The 21,794-nt window shown below is 38.0% G+C and overlaps 1 protein-coding gene across 1 annotated transcript in view; it reads right to left on the minus strand.

Moving 5' to 3' along the window:
* Nucleotides 1–808: 808 nt before the first annotated feature.
* susd1 (sushi domain containing 1) overlaps nt 809–21,794 on the minus strand; it is a 38,924-nt gene continuing 17,938 nt past the window's right edge. Inside the window, exons 9-16 of the mRNA XM_041270994.1 lie at nt 19,948–20,127; nt 16,772–16,851; nt 14,998–15,184; nt 13,095–13,188; nt 7,648–7,903; nt 6,892–6,931; nt 3,685–3,778; nt 809–1,534 (exon numbers count right to left, since the gene is read on the minus strand). Of these exons, the coding sequence (XP_041126928.1) occupies nt 1,516–1,534; nt 3,685–3,778; nt 6,892–6,931; nt 7,648–7,903; nt 13,095–13,188; nt 14,998–15,184; nt 16,772–16,851; nt 19,948–20,127 (950 nt within the window). The 3' untranslated portion in view covers nt 809–1,515. The remainder of the gene's footprint in view (nt 1,535–3,684; nt 3,779–6,891; nt 6,932–7,647; nt 7,904–13,094; nt 13,189–14,997; nt 15,185–16,771; nt 16,852–19,947; nt 20,128–21,794) is intronic.

Here is a 21,794-nt window from a genome sequence, read left to right on the forward strand (position 1 = left end):
CAAACAATGCCCATGCCTCAAGACACACCATCCCTACAGTGAAGTATGGTGGTGGCAACATCATGCTGTGGGGATGCTTCTCATCAGCAGGGACTGGGCATCTTGTTACAACTGAAGGAAGAATGGATGGAGCAAAATACAGGAAAATACTGCAAGAGAATCTGCTTCAGTCTGCTAAAAAACTGATGCTTGGGAGGAAATTCACTTTTCAGCAGGACAACGATCCCAAGCACAAGGCCAAAGCAACATTGGAGAGGCTCAAGAACAAAATGGTGAATGTCCTACAGTGGCCCTGTCAAAGTCCTGATCTCAATCCCATTGAGAATCTGTGGCACTATTTGAAAATTGCGGTCCACAAGCGTCGTCCGTCCAACCTGAACAACCTGGAGCAAATCTGCCAAGAAGAATGGGCCAAAATCACTCTGACACTGTGTGCAAAGCTGGTACATACTTACCCCAAAAGACTTAAAGCTGTTATTGCAGCGAAAGGTGGCTCTACCAAATATTAATGTGTGGGGGTTGAATACTTATGCAAGCAAGATATTTCAGTTTTTTATTTTTCTTAAAAATATTTCCCAACATAAAACCAATGTCACCTTACAATAATTGATTTTGAGTTTAAGTGTTTTAAAATAAAATATCGAACAGAACGAAATTTCAATGTACCATTTGTAATTCAGTAATATGAGAGAATTGGTCAGGGGTCTGAATACTTTTGCAAGGCACTGTATATATATATATATATATATATATATATATATATATATATATTATATATATATATATACACACACACACATACAAAATAATCACCTACTTTTTGTTTTAAAAAGTAAAAAAGGTTCACTAGATATACATTTCTGAGCGGATTCTCTCCAAACTCGACTCAACACGTCGTTGCACAGTACAAAGTGTAATAATTGACTAAGGGAGAATCCATTGACTAAGGGGCAATCGTGCTTATGGGAAAATTCACAAGATGGCTGTCAGTCACCTCGTATTGGACTGGATGTAAAATATGAGGCACCCCTACATATTTCCCAATGGGTGATTGTTATTCAGGTATCAAAAAGTCAGTAAAAAAAAATAACCTCAGAGATTCAGAGCCAACTAATACAGCACACTTAAAGATGCCTTCTTGGACCTCCCCTGGAATCATTGTGTGCTGAAAACTGTCTGGCATTGTTGTTGGTAGTGGTGGTGATTTTCATTAAAACATGATATAATCAAATAGAGGCATTTTCTATAAATACCTAAATCCAATTAAAAAGTTGATTGGAGTACACCCACAATGCTGAGGTTGGCAATTAAACCCCCCCCTGAAAACAAGCTAAGCACTAAATTGGCTTTAATCAGAGCAGCTGCAAATCAACCTCTTTGAACTGAATACTTGAAGCATTTCCACGGTCTCAACATTGTCTGAATCTGGAAACAGTTTGCTCATCAAGATGAAAGAGTTGTGATCCCGGTGAGAAGCGGTACTGTAGGATGTCGTCAGCCATTTGATCACATGTCTCATCTCTTCTTGCAGCACCTTGGGAAGAGGTTTCATGATTAGCGCAAGTTGCTGATGTCTTTCAAAACATTTAGTCAAACACTATGTAAAACTTTACGTTATACTGTATATATAATACACATTGAGTCAGAAAAAAGGCACCAAATGTAAAAAAAAAAAAAAAAAAACACACACTGTTACAGAGCATGATTGAAATGAGCTTTGCCATTGGCTTGGCACATAGTAATTTACATAAATCTATACAACTATAGTCTCTTGTGACTGGACCAGGCTGGATACTTTTCAAGGAAAGAATCTGCTGCATTATGACTTGCAAATTAAGACCACACTGTATATATATGCTCCTGCCTGCCATGATTGAAACCTAAGGTGCTTTGTTCATGGATCATCCAGTATATGTAGTATTCTGTGCTTTATGATAGACTGATACGGATCTTTCAGCCAATCAGATTGCATGCTTCACTGGGCATTTCCATAAGGAATTACAAAGAAACCCAATTCTTGATATCACTTGTACCATATTGAAGTTTATACTGTGCTTTATTCTCAATATTGGCTCTGGGAAATTCCCTTCAGCTGCAAAGTCAATTTAAATCGGTGGCATCACAATCAGCCACCTGTCTTAGACACTTAATGATTATTCTCTTCATCACCCGTTTTCACTCTTTTCAATGAAAATGACAATGGACTCTACAAGGGTTGGACATGCATTTCACTTTGTGCTCATTTATCATTAAAATTAGAACTAGAGGATCCTCAGAAGAATAGGGACATATAGGAAATAATATAGGAATTCTACTGCAATATTGTTTATTAACCCTTGCAATGCCATTGCTGGTAATGCTGTGGTTTGGCTAGACTTTCATCAGGGTAAACTGGTTAGTAATAAGAAGAATGGTATATACATTTTCAGACTTGTTAAAACAAGCACACACAAGGTCTAATGTATGTTACCCAGTTATTATAGTTATCAGCCCCTAGGCAGACTGTCACAGAATCTCAGAATACAGCAGTATAAGGATAGGTCTGGAATCAAACGTGCCTAGACTTGAGTTTTCACTTCCAGTAATGTGGTAACAATGGGCTCTGTTATTAACCCTTTCCCTCCTGAAATTGATTATTTTTTTTTTTAAATAGGAGCACGTTATAGTACCTTTGTTCTGTAGGTTGAATTTTCTTGAATGTCTTCAACACTGAGAAAGTCGTCTAGTCAAAACATTTGTCATTGAATATAATGGAACAAATTATGATAACTGTAGTATTGGAACTCAAATAATAAGTGGTATACATTATTTGAGTAAAACGCAAATTCATGAAAGCAAATGTTCGTATCTGTCCAATACATCAGATTAAGTTTATTTACAGTGTTACAGGTTTTTAAATCTGCCATTTTTCTAAAGAAGTGCTAATAGTGGGTTACAGTGCCTAATGCAGCTGAACAAGTGAACTAAAAAGGTCTAGGAAACTCTGCAGTATGTCATTAGTTAATATACTATGGGCTAGATTCCATTTACTCCAAATAAATATTAGCATTTTTTTCTGAAAAGAAAAAAACAACTATAACAATTCTAAAATGAGCAATAAACAAATTAAGAATCCTTATAAGCCACTAAATTTATTTCTGTTTTGGTTAGTTTATTGTTTTTTGGTAACACTATAGTTTAGGGATCCATTTTAAGTGGTTATATACAATAGCAAAAACAAAACAATGGCAAAAGTGTATAATAACTGTATTGGAAAAACAAAACAACCCCATACAACTGGTGAGACAGACATATAAAGACAGACAGACACACACACACACACACACACACACACAGGCATAGAAAGACAAAACAGACCTGAAGCCAGACTATATCTGTTATAAGTGATTATAAACAACAGCGCAAAAGTGTGTAATAGAACTCTTATTATTTCTGTACATATTCTATAATTGATAATAGCATAATTAATAACATATTTATAGACTGTTTATAATCACTTATATCAGATCCCTAAATTAAAGTGTTACCCTTTTTTTTTTTTTTTTGGTGGGTTTTTATCACTAATGAAGATTTGGAGGAAATAGCTTTGAGAATCTGGCCAAAAAACAAGCACATGGAAATGATGCAGAATATCAATAGCGACATAAAAGTATAGAGAGTAATCTCATAAACCCCAGTACATACCAAACAATGGAAAAACCCAGAAATAAAATAAATCCTATCACTCCCACTGATCCTCCAGCCAAAATAGTCACATGCTGTACGGTATGTGATAAACCTGAAAGAGAATTCATGTGAAGGAGGCTTAGCATCACAAGGAGGGGCTCACATGACCCAAAGAATCAAAAGCAATATGGATGGGAAAGGGCAGTGTTAACATAATATATTCAACAGGGGTAAGTTGCTGCCAGGGGGCTCTCTTTGAAAACTTTGTCGAGATAAACAACATGCTGTAGTGGCAATCTGATTTTATCATTGAGCTTCATCATTTGTTTACAACTAAGTCTGTCAAGTGATTAAAAAAAATGTATCTCACTTAATCTTGATTTTAAATTGCATGTTTAATTGATAAATTAAAGTTTGCTTCATTACTGATGCTATTATTATTATTATTATTATTATTATTATTATTATTATTATTATTATTATCCCAAAAACAACCCAGCATAAAAACCCTGTTTTCCTATTTCTGGAGTCTCTTTTTAGTTTTATATTTATTTACAATCCAGCATTTGTTGTTAAATTGTTTGAACCAACTGCTAAATCACAATGGAGTCAGTAAATTACTCACCTTACTGCATTTACAATGATCACTTTCCTTTACAGTTTCCTTTACACATAAACTGATGTTTTTCATTTCTGTTTAAATAATAATAATTATTATAATAATAATTTTAAATGTGGTTATTGAAATAAAACTAAGCTACAGTGTTAATGGGTCTGTAGTCGGTAGCTATCCAGCAGCACTGGTTATAGTATCATTCTTAGCTTGATTCCTGGGTTTGCAACAATCCTGAATTTCTAAAAGAGTACTCTGTCCAAACTGATGGGTTTCATTTGTTGTTGTATTGTTGCTCTCTGTAGCAGAAAAACTACTAGAGTGCATTTTGAGAAGTGAAAGCATGTTTAGCACGCAGGTGGTACAGCAGACTAGATGCACTTCTGTGATACTGGAACTCACTTTGACAGTAGATACAAGTAACCCTCTTTCTATCCAATGAACCGTCAGAAAGTTAAACATCTCATTAACGAGTCCTTCAGTTTCATAATGCGGTCATGTGACTAATTTTATATGCAAATGATGACTGCAATCATTCAAACCTGGCATGCACTAAAATGGTGGCACAGGAAATGAATTGCGGTATACTAAGAGGGACAAGACAGGAGTGCGAAAAAGAATGTATCCCCCCAAAAGTTTACATGTTAATCGCAGACGTTAACTGCGATTAATCGACAGCCCTACCTACAACACATCCTGTTATTGTTTATATACATACCAAGGGTGTAGAATAAAGTAATCACACAGAGGTTTAGAGGAGCCGATGGGAAAGTACTTGTCTCTGAGTACAGAGACTGCTCAGTTTTTGTATCAGTTGGCTACTGGTTTGTTACATCCCTTACAAAACTTTACCATGGTATTTTTGCACAGTATTTTGTTTAACTTTGCTTTCCCCATGACTATACTATTCATTAACCATAGTTTACCCTGGTTTGCAATGTTTATTAATATGCTTTACCACCGTACCTCGCTATTCTTTGCAATGCTTATCTTTGTTTTACCATGCTTTATTTCACTTTGCTATGCTTTTACTATGGTAAACTGATATAAGGGATACTCCCTCCATTAAAACCAAGTTTGTCCTCAAGGAAACACTCTTGTGCATCCACATCAGGCTTATCACCTCAATCTCTTGGGCATCACCTGGCGTTGAAGAGATTTTAGGGAGAAATATGTGTCTCATAAGCTAGCAAATAGGCCCGGATATAGTTGTGTAGTCAGATGTTCTTTTCTATTAATACTGCTGGTTTTACTTTGGGTATTGGAACAACCTCCATCATGTGTTACAAAGAAAACCCTAAGGCTTCCTCCAGACAAAATACATTACTGTCTGTCTTCAAGGTAACTCAAAACAAAGAGCAAAACCCTGCTTCAATGATCTCTGACAACTACAGAAAGTCAATATTAATTGGTTTATTTCCTCGTTGCTTTTGATGTCACTCTAGTTAGGAAAATCAACCTACTTCAAGTACCACAATTTCCCACAAAACTGGTAAATGCATATTGTGGAATGTTGCATTATGAATGTAGCTGGTGGGACACTAGGACCATGCAGAATGCGGTTGCTGGGAATTCCTATAAAGAGTGTGTTCTACTTGAGGCAGGAATGGTGAATGCTGGGTCTTTTGTCTTCCGGGGTCATTCTCAAATCAAACTACTATTAGGGTGAGCTGTGCGAGTCGTTATCCACTAGTAGTGCAGCTTATTCACAGCTACCCGAGGATTCGAGCACCAATTATTGTTTATGATTATTGTCGAGTATTGTTTACGATTATTGTTTATTCTTCTTATTATTTGTTTGCCTTTATTTTTGTGAAATTATCAATCCTCTCTTTTTCTTTATGTATGCATTGCTGTGTTTGATTAGGCCCACTGATCGTCTTAGTTGTCTTTGTTTATTTTCTTTTAAATATAATTCCTTATACATGCCTTGTGCCAAAGTGCAACCCTACCACTGTTCGCATAGACGGTATAGACGCAGGGAATAGTCACGTTTGATTTCTATTTGGGGATTTGAATTTGTTTGCACACTTATTTTACACTTTATTTTGCACACTTTATTTTAAATGTTTTTTTTTTTTTAACTTTTTGTGTAGTATCACCTTTCCTGTGTCTGGTGTCCTCTATGCTTTCTGTGGTACAGTTGTCTTTGTATAGAAGTCTGTACTGACCCTGGTGTTTCTTTTGTGCCTCAATTATAGTTGTTAAACTATAGGAACCAGATACTAATCTACCTCAATTTTAATCCCTTCTCTTATAGCTACCTTAAAAGAGAATGTGCGATATTTATACTTTTTTACATTTTGTACTATTTAAATAAAACTGCCCTGTAAAAGCAATTTTAAACTGCACTTGTGACTTCTGACTTTCATTTAATTGAAGGGGCTTGTGTGAGGGAACCCATATCTTGGTCACGACTTCGAGGTCCTCCTACCTCAATATAAACAAGGGGTGGAGTAGTCGCTAAGTGCAAATTCAAAGATTATATTTAAAGTTTCACCTACCCAAACTGTGGCAGATGCCACATAAAGAATGCCCGTGACAAGTTTCACTAAATTCGAGCAAGGTATGCAGTAGCATTCAATAACTTAGTCAATCCATAAAGTTCTTACCTTTTGTCTGAGCCCAATTGACACAGGACTGTTTCCTCACCTGTTGAGAACAGTATGAAAGGTAAAATTAAGAAAGTAGATAATCACACATTTGTGTGATTTTGAATATGCCCATGGATACATTAATACCTTCCTCCGCTTATGTCCGAAAATTGTCACTTGTTTAATTCAAATGTTAACTATGTCTAATAAGATCCTTTTGGAACAATGAGACAGGAACTCCATAATTTGTTTGATAAGATGTTACAGAGTTTTACAAACCATGTCTTGCAAACCACAATGCCACACAGCTATACCAGGTTAAAGGTTACATTTACCTTTGCATGTGAAGCTCTCCAAAATCAAAATTAAGAAAAGGAAATTTATGACACACATTTGGGATAGAAAAATTGGTATGTTGTGGCCTCCACTGTAAGCAAATAAACAAACAAACAAATACATATGCGGTGTAGTGTGCTGTATGTACCGTCTAGTACAAACCTCCTCTCGATCTTGTATTTTGTTTACTTCAAAATACGCGCTGGTAGATGCATCTCCTGTATGTGGTATTTTTGAAGTGTATCATCAAAATTGTCATGTAGGGATACACATTTTTTGTTCCTAGCCCCTAGTCTGATTCAGTGAAAAGGCTCACAAGGACTGATTTGATTGCCCTACAGCTTATTATTGACATGAGACATCCCGGAAGAGAGATTGTTCAGGTTTCATCCTTAACTCCCTTTAGTCAATTCAACAATATGAATAAAAGCTGCTTACCTGGCACCATTCGCTAACCACTCTCAATAGGATGTTATATCCCCTCCCTTTCTCTAAAGGAGCATTGTAGTAGTCCCCATAGTATTGGCGATCTCCGACATTGAAGACCAGCTCGTCTGCTATATCCTCTGCATGGAACTCTGCCGTCACATATGCTTCCCTTCCCCCCTTCTTATTGTAGAAGTTTGGCATATTGACAGAGCTGCAGTTGAACACAAGGGACCCATCCATTGGTAAGACAACCACCTGATAAAGACTGGAAATATAAATATACCATGTAAGTCATAAAGGTCTACTTGGAAATATCCTCCTTTCACATTATAATGCTGTCATACCTAATTTTATCTTGGTTATTTATAATGCAGCTTGGCTAACAAAGTGTTCTTACTCGATAACATCTGCATGATGGAGTTGCAGTGATTAAGCCTTGGAAAACCTCTTGAGCTATCATCTACTGGAGAACAAAGGCAAGCCCTACAGGTGTCTGCTACTGCTCCTGGCCAGTAGGGGCTGCTGTATTGCAGGGAGGGAACACAGTCCCTGTAGAATTTGCCTGTCTAATTCTTGAGAGTGCCAGATTCAATACAACGCTCCTTGTGGAATTCCTAGTGAAGCTGGGCAACTATAGCTAGGATGTGAAACTCTAACTCCCCAACTCGGTTATATCACACAAAAACCTTGGCTCAGAGACCTGAATTGAAGTGTACTATACTGCCTGTATAAGTCTTTTAATATACTTTTTTATCCAGTATCACTTATTGAGCTCTGAGAGATGGTTGAAGATTATGCATAGTGGGCAACTGGTCTTTAACTGCAGAATAGTTTCAGATTTAATTAACAAAATGAAACTGCTTATTTTTGGGTTTAACAAAACCAAGTAAACCAAAATAACATTTTCAGTACAAAATATGCAAAGCTTTGCACCAATCATGAGATCATTTGTTTAATCATCTGTGACAAAGTAGTTTGGTGTGTAATTAACAGACAGAGATTTGTAATCCAGTTGGAAAGTGGCTTCTTTCATTTTATAATTCCAGGTCTGGTGACCAAATAAAGATCCCCGGCAATAAACAATAATGTGTAATGCACGGTGTAAATAAACACGGGAGTCCCAAATAATAAACACACGTATACTTCCAACAATGTACACACACGGTGACCAGCCTTGGGTGTGTGGGTGATACAATTTTATACGTGACAAAAGTGCAGTGCTGTTCCGGGTTTTGTGCCTCCCTTGGTGACAGCTCTGGAATGTGTTAGCAGTCTATTAATAACAAACAAGAACAATTATAGACAAAACAAACAAACACTCACAATACTGTTTTCACACGGTCCTTCCAGGTTGTATCTCTTAACCAAAGCAAAGGAACAGATTGCGTCTCTCCATCCTCTTTTATTCCATCACACATGACCCCTTGGTAAACGAGTGCAGCTGCCCCCAGTCCGCGACTGCCACATAATTTCCCTTCAGGGTCAATGAGTTAATGCAACGGAGTTCCGCCCCCTTTCTAGCTGTCCGACTTCCCTTGAACCCTGGGAAAGAACTGTTGGGCCTGCCCATCCAAGGTACTCTGTTCTCACTACTTAGCACCCTCACAGGTCGGGAGGGAAATTTACCACCAAGAATCACTACATTTCTGTCACATCCCACCGCTTAGAGTGGAGCTGAAGGAACACTTGTGTGAATCTATCTTTCCCTTGAGCACCTTTCCCCTTACTCCCCCTCCCGGGAAAAATAATACGCATTTTGGTGGTCTTTCCCTGTACAGTGTATCATGTGGTACATGAAGGGCTGCAATGCCAGATACCATAGAGCATTGCTGTCCTTCATTTTGCTTAACCACTTGAGTGGGGCGTGGTCTGTGATAAGATCAGATGAATGTCTCAGTGGGTAGTATCGTAAAGAGTGAGTAGCCCATTTAATAGCCAAATGCTCTTTTTCGACCATGGAGTAGTCACACTCCCGAGGAAGCATCTTTTTACTGATATATATAATATTGGGTGTTCTACGCTATCTACCTTTTGGGACAGGACTGCACCCAAACCAACATCCACATTGGTGTGAGGATGAATCTCTTGGTGAAATCTGGTGTGATAAGAGTGAGGGCCTGGCAAAGTCTTCACTTAATAGTATCAAACACCCCCTGACACTCTACTGACCACTTAATTAGATTTGGTGCACTCTTTTTGGTGAGGTCTACTAAAGGGTTAACCACTGTGGCATACTCAATGATAAAGCAGTGGCTAATCCCAGTAGCGACATCATCAGAGTCTTGGTTTTGGGGATTGCTGCATCATCCAAAGCCTGGATTTTGGTGACAACGGGTCTCATCCATTTCCCATTAAAAATCCCAAATATTGACTCTGTTTTGGCAAATGCACATTTTCTCAAGTTAGCTGTCTGCCGGGCTACCCTTAGAGACTGAAGGACAGCCGTAACCCTAGCCAAATGCTCACCAGGTGGAGCTGAAAATAACCATGCCATCAATATACAAGGCTGCCTATTCATGATGCCATCAGTCTCTGAAACATAGCGGGAGCACCATATATCCCAAATGGCATAGTTTTAAAGTGGAACAGCCCTTCTGGTGTTATAAATGTGGTTTTCTTTCTAGAACTGCAGGTCAAGGGGATCTGCCAGTATCCCTTTGTCAGGTCCAGAGTAGCCTTTGCCTTTCCCAGAAATCTAGAAGTTCATCGACTCAAGGCATAGGGTACGCACCGAACTTGGCAATAGAGTTTACCTTCCGGAAGTCCACACAGAAGCGGTTGGTGCCATCTTTCTTGGCCACTATGACAATTGGACTGCACCACTCGCCTCTGGAAGGCTCAATCACTCCAGGTTCGAGCATGTCCCATACCTCTTTGCGAATGCCACTTCGTCGATTTTCCGGGATTCAGTAAGGTCTCTCTCATACTGTGACACCTGAAGGTGAGATAATGTCATATTCAACTAAGTTAGTCCTGCCACAAGTCAAAAAAACATTGCTGAACTCCTCAATAAGCTTACACAGCTCCAGTTGCTGATCTGGAACCAATTGTTCCCCCATCAAAATAATTTTAGTGTTAGGGGTCTCTGGACAGGGGCCTAAATCATCCTCTACATCACCTGGGGCTATAAATAAGGCATCCCTTGCCTGCCAGGGCTTTAATACATTTACATGATAAATTTCATGTTCATTATGGCTATTGGGCTGTCTAATTTCATAATTCCCCTTTCCTACACCCCAAATCACTTCATATGGCCCCTGCCATTTAGCACATAATTTCGATTCTGAGGAGGGAAGCAGCAGCATTACCGTGTCTCCAGGTCGAAAGGTTCGAATTCGTGCATTTTTATTGTAATTTATTGCCGGTGCTGAACCGATTTGAGGTTGCACTGGGCCAGATGACCGACCAAATCCAGATGATCTCTTAGTAGGAGCACATGCTTCACTACATTTTTGGACAAGCCTGTGTGCTCCTCCCACCCCTCTCTCAACAGATTGAGGATGTCGCGAGGCTGTTGGCTGTATAAGAGCTTGAAGGGGGAGAACCCTGTCGCACTCTGTGGCATCTCTCTCACTGCAAAAAGGAGTTAGGGAAGAAGCAATGCCCAATGTTTTTGCCCTTGAGTTACAAAACGTCTCAGCATCTGCTTTAAGGTGTGATTAAATCGTTCCACCAAACCATTCTCAGCCAGCTTCATGGCTTCCTCCAGGGTGTTGGGGTTGTGGCGCCATATCCAGGCTTGGGTTTCAGCGCCGACCACATGGCAGAACTGCTCCACTACCACCATCTCCCCCATTTGTAAGTTGGTTTTCTTCTCAGGGCTCAGCCAGTGTACCATGTGATCACACAACTGTTCCGCGACCACTCTAGGGCATGTCTCCGGGGACCGTCGGTACTCCCTGAACCGTACCTGGTGAGTCTCTGCAGCAATGTTGAGTTGATGGAGGATGGCCAGCTTCACTAGGTCGTAGATAGCAGTGTTTGTGTCGCTCATTGCCTGGTATGCTGCCTTAGCATCCCCAATCAGGCAGAATCCCAACTGGCTCACCCAGAACTCCCACGGCCAAGACACGGTGGTGGCTAGCCGCTCAAATGCGACCAGGTACGCCTCTGGGTCATCTTCCGCCGTCATTTTCAACGACGATGCCTTCGGTGCTGTCATTGCTGGTGGTCCTGTAGGGTTTGGTGTTGTTATTGCCAGCCCTACACTCTCAATGAGCGCGGAGTACCACTCCTTTGTCCTCTGCCTCCCACCTGCTATTCAGCGCATCCAGCAATGCATTGTTGTCCCGTTTCTGACACCACGTGTGACAAAGTGATTTGCAGTGTACAGGTGCAGGAGTGATGCGGTGCATAATTAACAGACAGAGATTTGTAATCCAGTTGGAAAGTGGTTTCTTTTATTTTAGAATTCCAGGTCTGGTGACCAAATAAAGATCCCCGACAATACATAATAATGTGTAATGCACGGGGTAAATAAACACGGGAGTCCCAAATAATAAACACACGTATCTTTCCCACAATGTACACACATGGTCACCAGTCCTGGGTGCCTGCTGCAGTGCTCGTGGTGGGTGATACAAGTTTATACATGACAAAAGTTCAGTGCTATTACAGGTTTTGTACTGGCCCTTGGGGACAGCTCCCTAACGTGTTAGCTGTCTATCAATAACAAACAACAACAATTATAGACAAAACAAACAAACACTCACAATACTTTTGACAAACAATACAATACTGGTTTCATACGGTCCTTCCGGGTTATATATCTTAACCAAAGCAAAGGAACAGATTGCGTCTATATGTCCCCTCTTATGCCATCACACATGACCCCTTGGTAAATGAGGTCAGGGGGTGGATTTATCACAAAGAATCACTGTATTTCTGTCACACATCTCAGAGAAAACATGTTGGTTTCCATTGAAAGTTTAGTCTGTTAAAAGGGCAATGACAGGCTTCTAATCATGTTAGTCATTGGCCCACCAGCAGGTTAATACACAGAAAATATAATGGTACTAGCTAGTTTGTAATGTGGACATTACATTTCTGATGGTCCAAAAGCAAAGACGGATTTTTTCAGAGAAAACGCCCTTTAAATCAATAACTGATGTCCCTCGTCAAGGAATAAACTATTGCATCGTGTTTGAACCCTAGAACACATTAATGATTCAACTGAATGACCTAGGGATTTCCAGTAGGAAATAATTGAAAGGTCGTGGTACTAATACAATTTTATCTACCCACAGAATGTGAGGCATTCTGTACACTGGCAATGGCAAGTGCACTGGAGGTAAAATGCATGAAATTATTAATGTCAATAACTTAATAATCCTACCATTTAAAATTTAAATGACAAACCTTTCAACTAGAAGACATTGAGCAAGATTTCTAGTCAAAACATTTGTCATACTGACTTATGTTTAAAAAGACTGAGGATTAAGAAAAAAAAGGAAAACCTTATCGGGCCATTTGTTTCTGCTGCTCTTTGGAGTCTTAGAGGAGGCAATGGGCCTTCTGCAACTATGAATGCAACTTCTGGTACTGGAGGATCTAAAAACATAAAGAGGGAAAATACTTTTATTAAAGATGACCTAAACCTGATAAGATTATTGTATACATTTAAACTAGGGTGGAAGGGCATTATAAAAAACACTTTATTAAACTTGAATAACTTTAAAAATACTAAAACTACTTCCAAATTGAGTGAATATCAAATCAATGTTATACAATATATGTTGAAACACTGCAACAATCAACCTTTGATCTGTATTAATGACACGAATGGCTCATTGTCCATTTAGGAATCTTAATCCCAGGCATGACTTTGTCCATCGTTTGCAATGTGTGTTTAATACAAGCACAATGTATTACATACCGAATGGTGGATCTTAGCTAGCTTTGAGCTTGTTATTCCTGCCACATATGACTTACTGTATAGTGAATCTTTAAATAACGTATTCCTTCCCCATCACACACATACACTTTCTGCACATTGTTGCCCATTTGTAACACCTTATTGGCCCTCTTTTGAAGCAATTGCAAAGAGAAACGTTAATTATATAATACTGGAAAACAACTTATTTTCAGGTAGGGCAGTTTATATTTTGTCATTAAATGCAGTTGTTTATAGTAACACCTTCTATACAGACTATTCTTATATGAACATTACTCCCCAAGACAAATCAATCACTAACTAAGGCATGCATGCGTACTAAACATGGCACACTTTCCCTGAGCAAGCCAGACCAGTACTCCCTTACACTGTGAACCGCAACTGCATCCTGACATAGTCATTTTTTCCCCTCACGTTTGCTGATTACACATTTAATTGACATTTTAATTAGAAAACCTAAACTGAGAATGCTGATCTGAAGTGTGCACCTTACAAATCATTGTTTACATTTGCCTAAATACAAATAAAACAACAATTACAAAATCAGAGATAAAACTTTTGATACAGACAGAACTGTACATTTTTCTGTTCAATTTTTTCCTAAACTAGTCCTTCCATCTGCTCTGCTGCAGGCAGCCTCCAGGTCCTCTGCAGTTAATACAGTATTTTTGAAGGGAGTTTTATTTTTAAATACAAGTCAGATAGAATAACAAGCCCCCATGCATTCACACCAAAAGAGCTTCTGTTACTTTGCAGTTCTATAAACTGTCCTGCAAAAGTAATTGACCCTATTGTTGTCCCAGAATTTAAATTCTAACAATGAGTCAATTTGTAGGTTCATGACTCCTAGTCAGTTTGTTTAGGTTTCATAACCTTTTCAAAGTGTGATGCAATTCTCCAAGTGTGATGGACTTACTTACATTTTTATAATTCATCGCATACAGCAAGGTGGTCATGACAGCTTAAAATTGAAAGTTCTGTACTTCTGTTCCTGTCACGTGATGCTATACAGTATTTACTTCTCTTCCTAAATTCTTATAACCCCTTCATAATCTTCATACCCCCGACCCCCACCTCCCCTCCGCTTTTCACATTTCCAGCCTATTTCAGAGGCATTATGGTTGTAAAAAAAGACTTTCTGTAAGTAGTACTTTTTGTGCTAACTGCAATGCATTTATATATGATGGTTGCATAAACATTATGGTACCTGGCATTTTTAAAGAGCAAACAAACAAGTGTGCACAGGAATTATTTATGTATGGGTGAGAGGAAAATACTTTAAAAACAGAGCATCAGAATAATTTGTAGATAGCGTATAAAACACATTACAAATCATTTATACATACAGTTATGGCCAAACTTATATAATGATAATCTTAACAACAACAAGAAAACAACAGTTAAGACAATTCTGATAGACAGTTGATAACTGAGGCTAGCCAATACATAAAGAAGTCTACACGTACCTGCAATACTTGTAGTGATGCTGGCCCGTATCGAATACCCTGCTGACAGTGCAGTGATGTTGATGGTATAGTTTGTCCCCGGTTGCAGGGTCAAGCACATTTCTGGAGTGTCATCTCCTGAGGTAAAGTTTATTATCCTTTTATCCAGGAAGTCCTTCTGATAGCCCCTGAGCCCATCCAATTTAAACTGTGATGGAGGAAAAAAATCATTATCATATTTGAGGAACTTGAAGCAATAACAAATGTAGAGGTCTCTGTAGCAGTACTGGGATCAACGACCATGTGTTGTTTTTTAATAGTGATATAGTAACTCTGCACAAGGTGTTTTTTTGTTGAAATGTTCTTTAGTATGAATCTGGCATTTTATATACATGGTAAATAAAGGAATTGGTTTTGTTTTAAAATGACAATTATTTATCTTTGAGATTAGGGGGGCAAGCCTTAACTTCCCTGCAGCGTAGAACTGAAACTTCCCACTCTTAATTTCTGTCAAACTTCCAAATACTAATTTAAAAGTATTACAAGATAGTCGTGACAGCCTTTGTTTACAAACTGCATTCTTTTGGAGCTAAGATTAGTAAATCTGGTCAAAGACCAATGTTGCTTCAAGATATCTATATTACAGAATGTAGATTACACACCACAAACCCCATGCACTGGTAGATATACTGCATATAAAGTGTCGCAAAACCAACATTTTACTCAAACTACGATCGAGGATCGGTTCTTGCTTACGTGTGTTTGTTGATTCATTTGGTGAAATTCCAGTTTGCAGCCTTTTCGTGTGTTAAGGTGTGTGTTAGAGAACACCTCAATTTGAACCGAGATCCCAGATTCCGTGGGCTCTAGTCAGGGCTGGATTAAAGGATGTCGGGGCTATAAAATAAGCCATATTTTGGGGGCCCCATACATATTATGGTGAATGGTGTTATTGCTGTACTAGTTAAACAGGCCCTGTGCAGGGAATCTATGCCAAGCCACACTCAAGGTATGAGTCTTGTTAAACCAAAAAATTGAATTTACATTTTTTTCGTAGATGCCTTCTCCAGACCAGTAATAGCATTACATTCAGTAGCGCAAAATAATCTAGTTTAACTAAAAAGTGAATAACTTTTCTGACTGCCCTTTGCTTCCTTTTTCCTTTAAACTTTTAGTTAAACTTTAGCTATAAAAAAAAGAGAAAGGGAGAGAAAAAAACGCTGTGGACTTTTCTTGCCAGCTGAAGATATCCATATTTGAATTTGCTTCAGCCTTCCGCCCTCCTCTCCCGTTGTACAAGTTTACCAATGCCTGCCTTTTTTTTTCTAAAATTCCAACCCTTTAGAGAAAGGTTCTAAAATGTAAAGAGGCATACATTGCACATTTGCAAATTAAATTTGCACATTAAACTGAAACAAATGAATACGTAAATTGAGCATGATTTATAAATTTATAGTCACTTTATCATGCACGCTGTAACTAATAAACTAAAATAATCATGCAGTGTGACCACAACTTCTCTACAACTTCCTCAGGAAGCAGCTAATGTCGCTTCTTTGAAAATGTGTGGCTGCATGTGACGGGTGATTCGAGATCAGACAGTGATGTCTTTTTTTGTCTCTTCTCAGGCAGTGAGTCATGTTTGTGTACTTGGGCATTCACCTTGTTTGTTTTAATACACGCATCACTATACTCATTTAAGAGGCAGGCCATCTTTTAGAAGACAAAATTAGTTTAAAAAGTGTGTCTTAAATTCGAAGGAATACGGTATTATCAACAAAAGAACCCCACTCACACTGTACATTTCCTTTAGTCTGTGTGCTCTCCATTTTAAACATCCTTCTTTAAAATTAAGTTCACTGATGGCAGGGATTTCTACAAAAAAAAAAAAAAAAAGAAAATACTAAAACAAGCATAGAAGCAATTATTTTAAAACATATATTCTGGCCCAGTGGCAGAGGAAGAGAAAGATGGATCCCAGTGCAGGACTTTATTGTGGGCCCTGAACTTTGTGTAATACTTTTATAAACATAAACCATGCCAAGTCAAGTGCTCAGTATTTAACAATATTTTCTTCTCAGAATGTTAGCATGTATGAAACAGTATACGACTACGTGCAATAAGCTTTTCTACTTACCTTCTTGAATTGCATTTTGCGTGTATCTTTACTTCCAATATTACAATCTTTTAAATCACAGGCTAACAAGTTTAATAACCAGTCCCTGCAGGAATCCGCAGAAATTCACAGAGATTTTCTTACACAGAAAATTATTTTGTTCCCAATCAGAAATAAAGGCATGTTAATTTGCTTTTGTTTATTTTGGTACCCAGTAGCACCCGTTAACTACAGGATGAATCGCGCGGCACACAGAATATAACTGCAAAAGACTGCTGAACAATATCCCCAAACCTTCCATGAAGACAGTAGGAAACTATTTTGCAATATTGAGAGACCTCTAGGCTAAAGTACAAGTGGTTGCGGAGTTCGAAAAAGAGATGCCAATGAAACATAAAACAAGGCCTCATACAAGCCTCCATGCAAAGACAGTTATTAGGGAAGAAAAAAAGTTAGGAAGCTAATTTTAATTCAACCATTTTTTTTGTTTTAGTTTTTTAAACACGATTAAGAGAATAGCAGTACCTGATAAAACGAGGGAGAATAAAAACGTAATCACTGGCACTGGTAGCTACAATGATATGAATATGAAGGTAACATCTGCAAATATAAATGTGAAGGATGTTATCACTCAAGTTTTTTTTTCTCCAAACTTTCGGACCCCATTAAGGCCCTGTGAGTGCCTGGGCCCCTGTGTAGTTCCCTGGCTGTACTGACTATTCCTCCGCCCACAAATAAAAAATGGAATTTGGGTGCAACCTTCCTTTGTGCTTCCGTCACACAGAGTGCTATTCTGTTTTTGGTGCGCCGTCTCTGCAGACGACAGCTGGAATGAGACTATCCCTGTAAGTGACTCACCAATCTGAGTTCCTTTATGTGGTGTATTACATACAATCACTATCATGTCAGTTTCCATACAACTAAAGACATTCAGATGAGTTTGTGCTCAAAGTTAAGGCAAGCATTAGGCTTCCTTTATGAATGCCACCCACAGTACTAAGCAGTAAATGTTTATACTGTATATATAAATGTAGATAATAATCAGAGTGATGGGAGCACCACGTATGTAATTGCCCAGAACAATGCAGTCTATTCTTTTTTTAAAACAACTTGCTGGTAGTACACAGAGGGAGCAATTTATCAATTTGATTCATTTATTTAACCAGGAGATTTACAACTGAGACCGAGGCCTCATTTACAAGGGGGTCTAGGAAAACAATAAAAATAGAACAATCACAAAACACGACACAATAATTCAAACTTCGTCAGCAGCTTACAGAGAGTAAAAGGCAAGAATAAATAAAATTTTCAGATATCTATTTATTAATGTGGACTGAAGGAGAAGCATTGACAAGAGGTTTTAGTCTTTGTCTTCTGCGAAATGACAACGTATTCTCAGCCACAGATATGAATGCTGCAGTACTGGGTTTCCAGCAGGCCGGTTGTGGTCAGCCTTTAATAAAAATGACATGTATTTTTGTTCTTTCTGGTTATGTGGTCTAGGCCTTAGGAAAAATGTTAAAATGAAAATACTTTCAAACCTGTTTCACTGTAAATAAACTTAATCTAAATGGTTATTTTCTTCATTTGAATCTTATTTTTTCTTCTTTGGTACTTTATTGTTGCTTTTTCGTTATTTTATTATATATATATATATATATATATATATATATATATATATATATATATATATATATATATATATATATATATATATATATATATATACCAAAAATGTATAGAATGTCATTTCTCCTTTTGCCCACTTGGGACTGGTAATGCCTGATGTATTGGAAAGATATGAAAATGTTCTTAGCTTTGTATTGAAATACTGTATATCACTTATTATTTGAGTAGTTTACCAATTATTACAGTTATCATAATTTGTTCTACTAAATTCAATGACAAATGTTTTGACTCGAAGTCTTTCTCAATTTATTAAATCCATTCAGAAAAAACCTGCAGAAGAAAGGTACTAAAACGTGCTCCTATTTAAAAAAAATCCATTTCAGGAGGGAAAGGGTTAATAACAGACCCCATTGTTACCACATCACGGAAGTGAAACTCGAGTCTAGACACGTTTGACTCCAGTCCTGTCCCTATACACCATGTAGAAGTGTAGTAATGGCTTTCTGCATGAGGTATTAGTTATGTTATTAACTGTAAGTTTTACATTATGTTTATGTCTTTTATAGTTGTTTTTAATCATTATGTTCAAATTGTGTGTGTATTTGTTTTTATAGTCATTTTAATGTGCTTATTAATTCAGTTGCTTTAATATACTTTTATATTAAGGTTCTATACAGTATTGTGTAAGTTTTGAGTTCTTTAATTTCCCATTGGCAAAACCAGCTATATCCAGTTTTGCATAGCCTAACATGACTCAGTCACAAATGGGTGTCTGAGCTAAACACCAAAAGGCAGGAGATTAGTAGAGATAGTATGAGATGGGGGAGGGGAACTGAAAGACAAGATGGATGCACCCTGCCAGGGAGAACATGGTATGCAACCCCCCCCCCCCCCCCCAATTTCCAAAAATTGTTTACAAAGGTATTTTTGTCAGTCTTTTCATCTTTCGAATTGACTCCATGGATATCCATGCTTTCTGATACAAACATATGCACTGAGCTGTACTAAATCTCATGCTTATATGATTATATTGGAGGTATACCTTTCTTGTATATAAAGTGTCTTGTCAGCTTTTTCACTACAGTGGCATTAAGAAAAAACAGAAAAAAAAACTATGTAATTAAGGGTGCCATAGCTTTTAAGTACTTTACTTAAATTGTATGTCTCCTAAATGTTTAACTGTTCCATGTGGCAGGGGCTAATTAAACCCTAACCCTAACCCTTACCTTTGCATATTAATGTAGCAGCATCCCATTCTCCTCTGTTTGTACAGACAGAAACATTTCTTCCACCCTTGTTGGTGAAGCCGTCTATACACTGGTAATAAACCACACTCCCTGGACTTGTTGTGTTGGGCTGCAATACCTCTGTGTAGGCTAGCACTGGTGGAGAACCACAGTCCGGCTCTAGAAAATATCATTGAAAATATATATTAATATTAAAATATTCCAAATCAGACCATACAAAAATGGATATGATAATCTCTGATAATAATCAAGTACAGTCTATGTTGCTGTGAGAAAAAAAAGCACAAAACAGTCCAATCAAATTTGAAGGATTCTGTTGGTCTGTCCTTGTGAAAACCCTGCAGAAAATGGCCTTTTCTAAAAAGAGGTCCCTGTCTAATTATGAAGACCATTTATCACCACAATGAAACTGCATTTAAACAGGGGACAATGCACACATGCTGCCCAGATTAAATCACCACTTTTATCTTTAATAGAACCAACCAGTCCCAACAAAGCAAAACCTATACTGCACAGATGGAAGATTTCTGCTAAATACTGTATATTGCTAAAAACAAGCGTAATGTTTTTAGTTTAGTGGAGGTAGTTTCAGTTGCTTGTTGAGCTGTTTACTGTACGGCTGTGGTTCTGAACTCATCCATAAGCAGTCAAAGTTTTTATTTTAGCCAGGACCTAAATATTAATTTTTAAATCGTCATGTTCCACTACCCATAAAACACAATAGCTTTCGAGATGTTACAGGTAGAACTAAAAGCAGGTTAAAACCCTTTAGCCCACTACACCCTCCCCATGCCACTGCAAATGCACTACTGTGTTTAATATCAAGTAATGCAGTTACTTCCACTGTCTCTAGTGTGTTTGTTACAGCTGAAGTGTAGTATGAAGGGTACTAGTCGGTCAGTGGCTGTGCATTCTTGGACTGCCCATGCTAAAACTGCAGTGTAAGAGTGCCCCCTGCTGCAGGCATTTACTCATAACAATCTTGATCAAAATGCCAAATTATTGATTTAAATTGTATTAAGGGGATGTAGACCTGACTTGACCTGTAGTTGTACAATCTGAGCACAAGCCCACCGTAAAATGTGGCAGGCTAAGTTGCAAGCCCCATTTGGCAAATTGTCAAGTATTAAGTCTCAAAATGAAAGCTCTGGAATCTTTTCAAGGTTGCACTGTGTTTTCAATTTCAGAACATGTTACCTCACACCATGTAATGTTTAGAACAAACAGTTTCCTGCACTGTTCATGTACTAAAGGGTGCCACGTTTAAATGAAATGTATTTACTTCATTTAGATGTTGTTCACAGACAAGTGAAATTGTCTACGGGCATTAATGTTTTATCATGCCGAACCGCCTTTTTGACCGATAGGGGGCAGTATTATAATCCTTACTTTAAGTGTATTAGTTGCTAACACAATCTTTTACAATTTGTGACCTGTATATTGAATTGAATTGAACAAATAAGTGGAAGATAACAGAAACCATTAAGCTTTATAAATATTTGTTAACTTGTTAAATTATGTGAAAATGCACCCACTTATTATGGCTTTACAACTCAACAATACCTTGTTTCCATGGACAACTAACTCGAGTCGATTCGAGTGCACCCGAATTAGTCTGAATTCACCCAGAACTTGAGTTGATGGACAACTTGTGAAAAATTAGGTGTTTCCATGGTTTTCCGAGTTACCCGAGTTGTCATGTGAGTTGGGTAGGAAATACCTGCGCTCGCTGCACACGGTATTGCAGTCAAGCTGTCAGGGATTTAAAAGATAAATCCATCCAGATATTCTTTCACATTTGTTTCATGCAGTACATATACCCTTTG

This window comes from Polyodon spathula, chromosome 2, assembly GCF_017654505.1.
Source record: "Polyodon spathula isolate WHYD16114869_AA chromosome 2, ASM1765450v1, whole genome shotgun sequence".
In the NCBI taxonomy this organism is placed as follows: domain Eukaryota; kingdom Metazoa; phylum Chordata; class Actinopteri; order Acipenseriformes; family Polyodontidae; genus Polyodon; species Polyodon spathula.